Source organism: Nylanderia fulva, unplaced genomic scaffold (genome assembly GCF_048542155.1).
Source record: "Nylanderia fulva isolate GAGA-0341 unplaced genomic scaffold, ASM4854215v1 Scaffold145, whole genome shotgun sequence".
NCBI classification, from domain to species: Eukaryota; Metazoa; Arthropoda; class Insecta; order Hymenoptera; family Formicidae; genus Nylanderia; species Nylanderia fulva.
Window position 1 is genome coordinate 125,979 of NW_028189677.1, and position 15,113 is coordinate 141,091.

General features: G+C 28.6%; 2 protein-coding genes across 2 annotated transcripts; both read right to left on the minus strand.

Annotated features, from left to right (window-relative positions):
* Positions 1-2,618: 2,618 nt before the first annotated feature.
* LOC114935415 (intracellular coagulation inhibitor 2-like) lies at positions 2,619-4,414 on the minus strand. Its single transcript, XM_029308267.2, has 2 exons — positions 4,072-4,414; positions 2,619-3,596 (listed from the first exon to the last, which is right to left on the minus strand). The coding sequence occupies exons 1-2, from the start codon at positions 4,337-4,339 to the stop codon at positions 2,899-2,901; spliced, it is 966 nt and encodes a 321-aa protein (XP_029164100.2). The 5' UTR covers positions 4,340-4,414; the 3' UTR covers positions 2,619-2,898.
* A 4,076-nt stretch (positions 4,415-8,490) lies between these two features.
* On the minus strand, positions 8,491-14,490 carry LOC114935417 (serine protease inhibitor 88Ea-like). Its single transcript, XM_029308270.2, has 5 exons — positions 14,367-14,490; positions 13,182-13,769; positions 11,598-11,854; positions 10,778-11,144; positions 8,491-9,393 (listed from the first exon to the last, which is right to left on the minus strand). The coding sequence occupies exons 1-5, from the start codon at positions 14,488-14,490 to the stop codon at positions 8,813-8,815; spliced, it is 1,917 nt and encodes a 638-aa protein (XP_029164103.2). The 3' UTR covers positions 8,491-8,812.
* Between the last annotated feature and the right edge of the window lie 623 nt (positions 14,491-15,113).

A 15,113-nucleotide genomic window follows, 5' to 3' on the forward strand; every position in this document is an offset into this window, starting at 1 on the left:
TATAAGATTGCTCGTCAAGTTGTAACACCAACGGCGATAAGATTCTTCAAAAGCGGTTTTCGAAGTCCATATTTTGGACCGAAAAAATTTTCTACTCGCAAAAATTTAATAACAAATGCCTCGATGTTTCGAAATGATTTGCTGTAGAGTTTTTTTCAAACAAATTCTCCATAATTAATCAAATATCTAAAAACTCGTAACTGACTTTTTTTTTAGTAATCATAGTAATGAAGACTTTTATACTTGTCGACGATTAGGTCGAACGTCGCGAGCGACTCGGAGGATGTGTCTTATAAATTTTTATTAATCCATTCTGTGAAACCGATTTCATTCCAAGCGCCGGTATTCTTGTCGACTTCATTAAATACGCCGATATAAAGAATAGTTGCATTCTTTTTGTCGTAAATTAGCCAAACAAACGGATAATTCAGATACGTGTTGTTGCTTGTAATATCGTTCGAACTGGATTCTTGTCCACTGATCAAAGTTAATTCGAAATTGGTCAGTAATTATTGATATCTAAGAATCTTAATCAAATATAAATTAGATCATCTGCGAAGTAAAAATTGTATCTTAACAATGAACTTATTATACGTATATTGTGAAACTGCGAAACTATTTGTTAAAATTTATTATTAAAACCGACAGATTTCGAATTATATAATGTGCGCAATTCAACTTGTATCAAAAAATCGCGAAATTTGCTATATAATAATAATCATTGCATCGAAATATAAATAAATTACTCAATAATAATTATTTAAAAACAACTATATTATCACGAAAGAAGTGTATTAGCACTGTATATATTAATTATTTGTTTGTGAAAACGAAAATCAAAATTGTTTTATATTATAAAAGATATTTATTCTTACTAATGGGAATTTTCTCAATTTTCTGCTCCATTTTAGGCTATACTGTGGCAAAATCGTGGCGAACTTGCTTTGTCTTCTGTCTCGATATCATGTAGCCGCCGATTAAATATATGTATTATATTATGTCGCGCACGCGTAAATTGTCTTTGGATGTATTTAAGAAATCTAATCGTATATGACTATCGAAAATCATTTCATGTACATACTAATACAAATAACGCACTCATCTGTGCAAATATAGGTACACATAACCGAAATATTAGAACATATCAGTTATTATAATGTCAAAAATGCAAATTATTTATAATTTTATTAGTAATTGTTAATTCATACATTGTGATAAAATTATAATTATCTAAAGAAATAGATAGTGCACTTATACACACACACACACACACAAATATATATATATATATATATGTATGTATATATATAGCGTATGTCAAATAAGAAAGAAGTAAAAAATTTATTGGTTCTGAGTTTTGACTAATGTTGTAGCCTAGAAAAAAAGAATTTTTTTTTTATTCTACGACAGCAAATTTGATATTTTAACACTTTTGTGAGTCACATATTTAAAATATATTCTATAATATATTAAATGTTAAATTTGGACAGAAAATTATTTCTTGGCTAAAAAATTAAATACGTTGATTTTTCTATGAAATTTGGAATGTGTAATTCAATGATTAAAATTTAGGGCAGAAATTTCATACATAAATGTATGCGTGTATATATGTATATATCCACATAAATATGTATTATTATTTATATACATATACATATATTCATATATTTGATTGTGTTATTTTATCGGTTTCCACATTTTTAACATAAATTGATCATAGAATATATCAGGCAGATATAATGCAAATTTACCAAAATTAACAAAAAATTGATTCGAACTATATAAAATATTGCAAAAATAGTTACAACATCTTCCACCAACTACAGATCTATTACCAATAGTCGTATTATAACGCATATATAATTTGTGTACTTCTGAATTGAAGAGGGAGCAATTACCTTAAAAAGCCAAAATAAGTATCTTTGAGAATTTATTTTACAAATACTACAAAACGGATCATTGTAAAACTTTTAAACGTTTATTAATTATTTACAAATATAAAAAATTCCTCTTCTTCAATATACATATGTTCTTTAAAGGGGCTTATAAAATTATCTTACAGCCTAACCACCAGAATTGCAAATTTGCGATTATTTCCATATCTCTAAAACCCACTTGAAATTAAAAAACTAAAATTTTATCATTAGTTATGAAATTATATTGCCGATGACTCAATAAAATAAGAGAAAGTATGAAATTCGCAACATATAGTGCAGGTTAGAACGAAATAATACGATTTTCAGATTTTCTTCACTTACTTATGAAAAAGAATTATTTAAATAAATTTTTTTACTAATATATATATAAATAAATATATATATATATAAATTTATTATTATTTATTATATTACATTGTTGATGAACGTTTAATACATATATATATATATATATATATATATATTAAACGTTTATCAACAATTTAATATAATAAATAATAATAAATTTATATATATATATATTTATATATATTTATAATTTATATGTATTAGTAAAAAAATTTATTTAAATAATTCTAATTCTTTTTTATAAGTATGTGAAAAAACTAAAAATTTATTATTATTTATATTATTTGTTAATGCACCTTTAACATATATATATATAAATATATATATTATATTTTAAAGGTGCATTGACAAATAATATAAATAATAATAAATTTTTAGTTTCTTTAATTTTAGCCAAACTTGGAGGTATATATAAAATTACTCATCAATTTGTAAATTCAACGGCAATAAGATTTTTCAAAGACAGTCTTTAAAATCCGTATTTATAACACAAAAATGTTATACTTATAAAAATTTAATAACAAATGCCTAAAAGTTTGGGTAATATTTGTACAAATTTTCCAAATAAATTCTCAAAAATCAAACCAACGTTTCTAAACTCCTAACTGACTCCCTATTTAGTATACGGATTGTCATGAAGACTTTCAGAAAACCATTCCGACGAACTTCCCGACGACCAGCTTGAACGTCGACTGGATTTATACGTCATATCTATTTCTGTCAATCTAATTTGAGGAATGGTCTTGTCGACTTCATTAAATACGCCGATATAAAGAATATCTGCATTCATTTTGTCGTAAATTAGCCAAACAAACGGATAATTCGTATCCACGTTCCTAATAATATCGTCCGAACAGGGTTCCTGTCCACTAATCAAGGTTACCGCAGCCGCCCTGACGTTCTCCTTCGTGACCTTGACACGAGCACGGTGCACGGCATTGCCGAAGTGCACGAATTGATTGCCTTCCGCGAAGGTTCTGTCCAAAAGCATCCCGTTGGTCGTTAATAATTGTCCGACGCCTAGTTCTCTCAACAGAACACGCATATCCAGATTCTTTTCTATTTCGAAGGTCGGCCAAGTAGCAAAAGATGGTGATTCAAATGTTCTTTCACAAGACAATAATTTCCTAAGTATATCCATTCCCTCGCTGGTTGACAATTTTTCAATCAACCTGGAAAGACTAGCGCTGCTTGTATCAGTTTTAATCCTCTCGTTTGTGATTGATGAAAAAGGTGTCAATATATACAGCGACGTGTAATGTTCCTCGATGATTAACTCTTTTACGTCTACCTGTAATTCATCACTGGAAACTAAAAAAAAAAAGAACAATCATACATATATCATTTTACATTTCAGAGAATTAAAATTATTTGCGTAAACAAATTTTATAACTTAATTATAAAAAAGTAAAAGTAAAATAAGTGGTAAGAAAACGCGAGAAATATATAAATTTATTCTTAACATATTCAAACACATATGAACAATTGTTATACGACTACTTAAAATCAATACATAATTTTTAATTGCGCCTTTTCTCCTAAAATATAAGTACAATATATTTTATTTGACACATTATACTATGATAAGTTTGTCTGATGGTGGAAAAGTGCCGACTCATTATTAACATTTAATATTGCTTTGGTCATCCGTTAATTGATAAATAAATAGAGGGGTGCTTTTTTTACAAAATAAAATAAGTAGACAAATTATGATGGCTTAAAATTAATTTAAAAAATTTATATATATAAAGTTATGTAAGATTGTGCAAAAAATATATATCCTCACATGTTTTAAAGTTCAGATGGAGAGGAGTCGATAGATCTGGTTTCCTATGCGATTCATTTGTAAATTGAGAGATTAATCGATTTCGACCGTGGAAATGATGTATGTTCATCAAAATAATTTCTATATCTTTTATTATTACTTTTAAGTCCACCGGCATACGAATGCAATTCATTGACAGAAATGTTAGAATTATATTGATTGTTCTATTTAAATCCTGGATATCATTGAAGGTCATATATTGGAATCCATAATTGTACAGTCTTTGCATTGCACCGAAGTTTTCACAAAATATTGTTTTTACAAAAATTAATTTATTTAAAATCACATAATGGTGAGGCAGATAGAAGGAAGCCTAAAAAATAGAAGGAAGTGTTTAAAAAACTCTTATTTATTCTTAACTGAAAAATGTATATCACTTCTTTAAAATATTTGGTTCACACATTTATTCACACAGAAAAGCTGAATATTTATATAATATTATAAAATCGCATCAAGTTACTTTATTTAAATTAGTTTACGTAGAAACAAATAAAAATTAAATATTTCGATAAACAAGGTCTATAGATTAAAAAATTTTTTATAAAAAAAATGCTCAATGATATACGTATAAGTTTTATCAAAGATTCGAAAAATATCATTTCGTTTATATGTTTTTCTATTAAAGCTTTTACTGCTTAATATATTTTTTGGAGTCGCAAAGTGTATACTTAAGAAATAACTTTCCATGACATTTTATACAACGCAGAAATAAAATTAAACGTTTTTTAAATTAATATATCCATTATTTAATATTATTATTGAAAAGAGCGTCAAAACTATTTACCTCATAGCGTGCAGGTCGTTTTGTGGGGTATTTATCAAAATTAATGATTTTCATCAACTCATACTTCGAAATTTCCGGTAAAAAAAGGATTTCTTTTAAACGCTGTTCAGTATCACCAGTGGAAAGAAGATAAACCGAGAAAAGTTCCTGATATATGTTGTACGGACTAAAAACAAAATCTTCCTTTGGCTTGATCGTCGCATATTTATGCAGACTTGTCAGAGCGAACTGGAAAATCGCGTTTGATATTATAGAACCTGGCAAATAAATAAGAATATAAAAAAAAACCAAGAAAAATTAATTAAAAGGATATATTAGAATTAACAATGATGATTAAATTACAAATGTTGAAATTAATAAATAAGTTATAACAATTTACAAAATTTGTAATTAAATAAATGAAAATACAGAGTACGTAACGTCTTCAAATCTTTTCGTCACTTTTTCGCATGTCTACAAACAAACATTTTTAACAACTAAAAAATTTAACACTAAATTCGAAATACAGGGATTGTCCGGAAAGTAATGCGTCGCATTTATTTGTGACGCGACTATACATCGCAGAGCGATGGGACCGGTTGGGGAGGAAGGGGGGTACCCTTAGCTTTCCAACGGTAGGTCGCTCAATTGTTTCCATGCGCTTGGAGGGTTAGGACGGCTTATTCTGTGAACCTCTGCTTAGTGGTCGCGTCGAACTTGTGATGGAGAGAACGATAGAGCAACGCTATGCGATAAAGTTTTGCGTGAAGCTGGACAAGACGCCGCTGGAAACTTTTGAAATGCTCAAGAAAGTTTTCGGGGACGATTGCCTTTCCAAATCGCAGTCAAACAGATGGCACAAGATGTTTAGAGAAGGTCGGAAGGAGGTCGCCGACGAGGCCCGCGCAGGACGCCCGTCAACATCGCGAACGGACGACAATGTGACTCGTGTGCGCCAATTATTGAATTCAGACCGTCGAATGAATGTTCGCTTAATGTCGGAATTATTGAACTTGCCGAAAACGATTGTTCACGAGATTGTATCGGAAGACTTGGCCATGCGGAAGATTTGCGCAAAACTTGTGCCCAGAGTGTTGACCGATGCGCAAAAGCAACACCGAGTGGAAGTTTGTGAAGAACTCAAGCACTCTGTGCAGATAATCCCAATTTCCGCAGCCGCCCTACAGTCCCGACTTGGCCCCGGCGGACTTTTTTTTATTTCCTCGGCTGAAAAGGGAGCTCAAAGGACAACAGCTCGAGTCGGTTGACAACGTACAAGCTACTTCGACGGCCTCCCTGAACAGCATCCCAGTCAAGGAGTTCCAGAAATATTATGACGCATGGAAATCGCGTTGGCAAAAATGTATTGACGCAGAAGGGTCATACTTCGAACAATTTTAAGTTGTTTTACCTATGCGATCAATAAATTCTTTTTTAAAAAAATGCGACGCATTACTTTCCGGAAAAACCCTGTACGATAAAATAAATAGTATGCGTAGAATAATAACCGCAAAAGAAAAGTTTCAAGGAGTAAATGTATTCTTACATATCTTATGTTTACTAATATGTTCATAATCAAACTATACAAATTATATAACGAACTCCTTGAAAAGTATGTTAATTATATTTCCAGAAATTATAATATACAGAAAATTCGAAATTGGTCGATAATTATTGAAATCTATAAACATCTGATATTTATTCAAATATAAATTTAATCATCTGCGTGGTGAAAATGTTGTACCTTAATATTGAACTTATTACGTGTATATTGTTAAATTCTGAAACGATTCGCTAAAATACATTATTACCGACCAATCTAGAAATGTGTAATGTACGCGATTCTACTTGAATCAGAAAATCACAAGATTTGCTGTATGTATAATAGTCATCATTGCATCGTATAATATTAAATTACTCAATAATAATTTGTAAAAAATAATAATAATATCACGAAGGAAGTATTAGCACTGTATATATTAATTATTTTTTTGACTTACTAACTAATTCCCCAGTTTCTTGTTCCATTTTAAGCTATACTGTAGCAAAACTGTGGCAAACTTGCTTTGTCTGTTTGTGCTTCAATATCATATGTAGCCACAGCTTTTATATATTTATATTATGTCGCGCACGCGTACTGAAAAGTCTAATTGTTTTTAGCTATTTAGAATTATTACATATACACACGAATACAAACACATTCCTTTGTGGAAATAAGAACACATAATCAAAATATTAAAACATATCTTCCGATTAATTGTCAATAACTTGTACTTTATTTATAATTTTATCAGTATTCGTTATCTCATACGTCGTGGTACAATTATAAATATCCAAAAAAGTAAATATATATGGTGAATATCAAATAAGAAAGAAGTCGAAATTTATTGGTTCTGAATAATGTTGTAGCTTACAAAAAAAGAAATATAGATCATATTAATATAACTGATTGAACATATTATCGAAAATATGAAGTATAATTCGAACATCTACAGCAATATTATAATAAAATTAAAATAAATTGAGATAAACACATATTTAAAAATAGTAAAAATATTTGCAACATTTTCTCGAATTTTACGATAGCACATTTAATATTTTTAAAAATGTTGTAAGTCACATATTTAATATTTATTCTATAATATATTTAATGTTAAATTTTGACAGAAAATTAGTTTTTGGCGTTCAAATATTTCTTCCATAAAATTTGAAAGAAATAAATCAATGATTAAAATTTATGATAAAATTTGAAAGAAGTAATTCAATGATTTGTATTTCTGATAAAAATTTTATACATAAATGAATACGTGTATCTACGTATATATTCACATAAATATATGTATTAATATTTATATACAAATGTATAGATATATTTGATTGTGTTATTATATCGGTTTCCAAAGTTCTAACATAAATTAATCATAGACTATATTAAGCAGATATAATGCCAATTAACTGAAATCGACAAAAAATTTACTTTAAACTTTAAAAACTTTATACATAAATGTATACGCGTATATACGTAAATACATATATCACATAAATATATGCATTAATATTTACATACATATGTATACATATATTTGATTGTGTTATGTCATCGATTTAACATAAATTAATCATAAAATATATCGAGCTGATATAATGCAAAGTACCTGAAATCGACAAATAAATTGACTTATAAATTATAAACTAAAATATGTACATTTTCCATCAACTACATATCTGTTACCAATCACCATTTCAAAAAATATATCCGATTTGTGTACTTCTAAATTTAAGAAAAGCTAAAAAAGATATTATTTGACAATTTTTTTAGTAAAACAGCATAGCGGATTATTACAAAATTTTAAGCAACTATTAATTATTTACATATATATATAAATGTTCTGCAATAAATGGTCTGTAAAGGGCGCTTTATAAAAATCAACTCGTATCTTAATCACCAGTTGTAAATTTGCGAGCATTTTCATATATCTAAATTGCTTTTAAATTAGAACATCTATTTTTTTATTATTTATTATATTGTATTGCTGATTAACAAATATAATAAGAAAAAAGTATAAATTTAACAATATGGTGCAGGTTTAGACCAAAATAATAATAAATTTTTAGTATTTAATTTCAGACAAATTTAGATGTATATAAAATTACTTGTCAATTTGCATTTTCCACGGCGAAAAAATTCCTCATGGGCGATCTTCACAGTCTACATTTTTCAATAAATAAAATGTTTATACAAAATTTTAATAACAATTGCCTAAATATTTCCAAATAATACGCTGTAAAGGTTTTCCAATAAAAAATTCTCGAAAATCATATTTTTTAAAGCTTCAAAACTGGCTTCCCTTAAATTTGTTATCATAATTATGAAGATTTTCCAATAAACTCCTAGAATGAACAGTTCGTTTGATAAGATTTGTATCCTGTCAACCCAATTCACGAAACGGGCTTGCCAACTTCATTAAAGACGCCGATATAGAGAATATCTGCGTTCATTTTATCGTAAATTAACCACAGAAATGGATAATAAATATTCACGTCGGTTATAATGTCGTTCGAACAAGATTCCTGTCCGCTGATCACGGTTACTGCAACCGCCTTGACGTCCTCCTGCGTGACCTTGACACGAGCACGGTGCACGGCGTTGCCGAAGTGCACGAATTGATTGTCTTCCGCGAAAGTAATGTCCAAAGGAATCGCGTCGGGCGTCATTAACTGTTCGACGCCTAGTTCTCGCAACAGAACTTGCATATCTAAATTTTTTTCAATTTCAAAGGTCGGCCAAGTAGCGGAAGATAGTGATCCACGTGTTTCTACACAAAACAGCAATTTTCGAAGTATACGCATTCCTTCGCTGGTTGACAATCTTTCAATCAAGCTGGAAAGGCTAGTGCTGCTCGTATCAGTTTTAACTCTCTCGTTTGTGATTGATGAAAAAGGTGTTATTATATACAGCGACGCGAAATGTTCTTTGATGATTAACTCTTTTACGTTTATCTGTAATTCATCACTGGAAACTAAAAGAAACATCCATATATTATTATACATTTTCTAGAATTAGAAATTAATTGCGTAAACATATATTATGACTTAATTATGAAAAAATTAAAATAATAAAATTAAGATTTAGAAAGACAGGGCCAACTATAACGAGCATATTAAATCAGTGAGAGATGTAATGTCAACACATAATTGATTTATTTCTTAGTAGATACAATGATAATAAAAATGCATCATACTGTGACTTTGTATAGTGAACACATCAACTTGGCGGAATCTTGACTACTCATCAATTTAAACAATCACGGTGAAATATACTGCAATGACGAACTTACTCGGAAATATCCTTGATGATGGGGACTAACTTTTTGATGCTGGATAACATCTAATTGTTTTCAATTCTCATATCAAGCAGTTCTGACGATAATTTTAACTAATAATGTTCAAAAGAATTGATGACGTGGAATGGGCCGTCAACCTGTTCTACTAACAACAGGGAACTCGTTTACATGTTTTTTGACATAATCAAAAAGTTTACCATCTTAACTAAAAAATGGTTAGCCGATTAGAAAAAATATCTAATTTAATAAATGTTATAAGCGTAACCCAATTTAAATTCATCGACTTATTAAACCAAAATGTTCATTAAAAAATAGACTCTAATGCGTAATATGTCATAATTTTTCTTAAAAGAATTTTTATTGTTTTTATATTTACTGAAGAAGGCTGAGGTAACAGCCGAAACGTTTTATTATTTTTATTATCATTGTATCTACTAAGAAATAAATCAATTATGTGTTGACATTACATCTCTCACTGATTTAATATGCTCGTTATAGTTGGCCCTGTCTTTCTAAATCTTAATTTTATAATATCACACGAGCCTTGTCTTTAAATATCTAATTGTTTTCCTTATTAAAAAATTAAAATAAAATAAATGGCAATAAAGCGCGATAAATTAATTAATTTTATAATATATTCAAACACTTATGAACAATGTTTATACGAGTACTTAAAATTAATACATAATTTTTAATTGCGCTTTTTTATTGATATTCGTATACCAACAATATATCTTATTTGATATATTAAGCTGCGACAAATTCGTCATAATGGCTGCCGAGCACCCAACATTATAAATGTATATTTTCGTCATATTTTAAAAACTTATATAATCATTACGAAAGCCCTTTCTAATGTTTAAAAAAAATTCTGTTTGTGACGGTGGAAAAATGGTGACTCTTTTTTAACATTTAATATTGTTTTGTCATCATTTTATTGATGAAATAAATAAAGCAGTGTTTTTTACGTAATAAATTAAGTAAACGAAGTATTATTGGATTAAACTTGATTTAATTTAAAAAATTTGTGTAAGATTGTGTGAAAAATATATATGCTTACACGTTTTAAAACTTAGATCAGAAGACGTATTCGATAGTAATCGGGCGCAACCGAGACTTATCTCATTACTTGTCGGTTGTGGGTTTAATCGATATTGACCGTGTAAATTATGTACGTTCATCAAAATAATGTCCACACTTTCTTTTTTTATTTCTAATTTCAACGGTTTATGATTGTAATCCTTTGTCAGTTTGTTTAAAATTTGATTGATTTTTCTATTTATATTTTGGATATCATTGCTCTCATTAGATGTGAATCCACGATTGTACAGTTTTCTTATTATTTCGATGTTTTTACGAAGTGTTGTGTTTAAAAAAATACATTTATTGTCAATCGCGTACAGTTGGGGCTGATTAGAGGCAGCATCCTAGAACATAAGAGAAATTTTTAAAAAATTTCTATGCATTCTTTACTGAAAAATTTATATCGCTTCTTTAAAATGTTTGTTTCGCACGTTCATTCACATAAGAATAAAATCTTCATATATTTTAAAATCGCATCAAATTACTTTGTTTAAATTAATCTACATAAAAAATAGTGAAAATTAAAATTTTGATAAGCAAGGTCTTTAAATTAAAAAATCGTCTATTTTAAGAATGCTCAATGATATATGTGTTTTACCAAAGATTCGAAACCGTATTTCGTTTGGATGTTTTTCTATTATAGCTTTTACTGCTCAATATATTTTTTGGAGTTGCCAAATTTATATTTAATTACTATCATTTCATGTTATGTAATACAACGCAGACTTAAAATTTAATTTGTTTTATTAATATATCCATTATTTAATATTATTAAAAAGAGCGTCAAAACTATTTACCTGAGAGCATGCAGGCTGTATTGCGGGATATTTACGAAATTTAATGATTCTCATCAACTCATACTTTGAGACATTCGATAAATAAAGAATGTTCTTTAAACGCTGTTCAATATCACCACTGGAAATAAGGTAAACCGAGAAAAGTTCCTGATATATGCTGTACGGACTAAAAACAAAATCTTCCTTTAGCTTGATCGACGCATATTTATGCAGACTTGTCACAGCGAACTTGAACATCGCCTCTGATATATAAGAATCTGGAAAATAAAAAAGAATATAAAGAAAAATTGAGAGAAATTGACAGAAGGGATATGTTAGAATTAACAATGATGATTAAATTACAAATGTTGAAATTAATAAATAAGTTATAACAATTTACAAAATTTGTTATTAAATAAATGAAAATACAGTGTACGTAACGTCTTCAAATCTTTTCGTCACTTTTTTACATGTCTGTAAACAGACATTTTTAACATCTAAAAAATTTAACACTAAATTCGAAATACGATAAAATAAAAAGTATGCGTACATAGAACGATAATCGAAAAAGAAATAGTTTCGAGAGGTAAATGTATTCTTACATATTTTATGTTTACTAATATGTGCATAATCAAACTATACAAATTATATTAATTAACGAACTCGTTGAAAAGTATATTGATTATATTTCCAGAAATTAAAATGTACACAAAATTCGAAATTGGTCAATAATTATAATTATGGACATTTATAAACATCTGACATTTATTTAAATATAAATTTAATCATCTACGTAGTATAAAAGTTGTACCTAACTATTGAACTTATTAGGTGTATATTGTTTAATTTTGAAACGATTTTCTAAAATACGTTATTAATACCGACGTATTTAGAAATGTGTAATGTACGCGATTCTACTTAAATAAACATAATCCCAAGATTTGCTATATGTATAATTGTTATCATTATCATATCAAGAGCACTTTATGAAAATTAATTCGTATCGTATTTACCGGAGTTATAAATTTGCCAGCATTCTCATATCTTTAAATCCCGTTTTAAATTCACAAACTAATTTTTTAATTACTTATGACATTGTATTGCGGATTATCTAATAAAATAAAAACAAAGTATAAAATTGCCAATATGGTGCAGCTTAGAACAAAATAATAATAAATTATTATTATTTTAATTTCAGACAAAATTTGGATGAATATAAAATTACTCGTCAAATTGCAACTTTGACGGAAAAAAATTCCTCAAAAGCGATTTTCACAGTCCACATTTTTAAATAAAAGAAATGTATTTACAAAAATTTAATAACAGTCGCCTAAGAATTTTCATATAATTCACTGTAAAGTTTTCCAACAAAAAATTCTACAAAATCAATATACTCACGTATATCAAATTTAAGATCAGAAGAAGTCAGACTTGGTGCATCAGTCAATGCACTTGTTGATTGAGAGACGATTTGATTTCGATTTTTGAAATTATGTATTTTCGAAAGCTTCGAAACTGGCTTCCCTTAAAATTATTATCATAAATATGAAGACTTTTAAATAAACTCTTAGAACGAGCAAATTATTTGATGGATTTAATTTGTACCTGTCAATTTTGTTTGAGAAACGTGCTTGTCGACTTCATTAAAAACGCCGATATAAAGAATATCTGCGTTCATTTTGTCGTAAATGAACCAAAGAAATGGATACTTGATATCCATGTCGGTTATAATATCGTTCGAACATGGTTCCTGTCCGCTAATCACGGTTACTGCAAAAGCCTTGACGTCCTCTTGCGTGACCTTGACACGAGCACGATGCACGGCATTGCCGAAGTGCGCGCTTCGATCGTTTTCCGCGACGGTGTTGTCCAAAGGAATCGCGTCGGGCGTCAATAATTGTTCGATGCCTAGTTCTCGCAACAGAACACGCATATCCAGATACTTTTCGATTTCGAAGGTTAGCCGTGTATAGAGAGCTAGTGGTTTAACTTTTCTTGCACGAGACAATAAGTTACGAAGTATATCCATTCCCTCGCTAGTTGACAATCTTTCAATCAACTTGAAAAGATTAGTGCTGCGCATATCCGTTTCAACTTTCTTGTTTCTGCTTGAAGGTACCAACACATACAGCGACGTGAATTCTTCCTTAATGATTAACTCTTTTACATTCACCTGTAATTTAGTACTATAAACTAAAAAAAATATTTTTATATCATTTTACATTTCCTGAAATTCAAAATATTTGCGTAAACAGATATTATGACTTAATTTTAAACAAGAAAACATAAATATATTGCAGTAAAATGCGATAAAAATCATTATTTTGTTGTTAACACATTCAAATACATATGAACAATGTTTATACTAATACTTAATAGTAATACATAATTTCTAATTCCGCCTCTCATCAAAAAATAAGTACCAACAGCATATCTCATCTGATACATTATACACTGCAACAAATTCGTCATAATAGCTGCCGAGCATCGAACATTATATATCCATATTTCTCGTTATATTTAAAAACTTTATAAACACAAATTGCTTTTCGTTTCTGTCAGTGGAAAAATACCGACTCATTTTTAACATTTAATATAGCTTTAATCAACCGTTCGTCGACAATAAGAGATAAAGCGGTGTATTTTATCATATAAATTAAATCGACGAATTATATATTGTTTAAAATTTATATTAATAATTTATTAATATTACTAAAATTTATCAACCTATAAAAAGGTATGTGAGATTGCGTGAAATATGTATATATATATATATATATAAATGCTCACATGTTTTAATCTTCAGATAAGAAGAAGTCGATAGACTTGGTGCATCAGTCGATCCACTTGTTGATTGAGAAACGATTTGATTTCGGCCTTTGAAATTATGTATGCTTGCCAAAAAAATATCCATATCTTCTGTTTTTATTTTTAAGTTTATTGGTTTACGAAAGTGATCCTTTATCAGAGATTGCAGAATTTCATTAAGCTCTCTATTTGTATCCTGGATATTATTGCTGATTATAGATTTCAATCCAATATTGTACAGTTTTTCTTTTGTTTTAATGTCTCCACAAAGTTTTTTGTTTAAAAATATACATTGATTTCGAATTACATAATGGTAAGGCATATAAAAAGTAGAATCCTAGAACATTAAAGGAAATGTTTAAAAGATCCCTATGCATTCTTAAATATAGGATTTATATCATTTTCTTAAAATGTTTGTTTTACATGTTTATTTACATAAACTGAATCTTTATATCATATTTTAGAATTGCATCAATTTACTTCATTCAAATTAGTCTACATAAAAAAGAGTCACAATTTTATATTTCGACATTTCTTATTATAATATTTTTGACTAATATTATTATTGAATAGAGCGTCAAAGCTATTTACTTTATAGCGTGCAGGCCGTTGTCCGGGGTATTTATTAGAATTAATAATTTTCAGCAACTCATACTTCGAAACATTCGGTAAATAAAGAATATCTCTTAAACGCTGTTCCATTTCACCACTTGAAATCATATAAGCAGA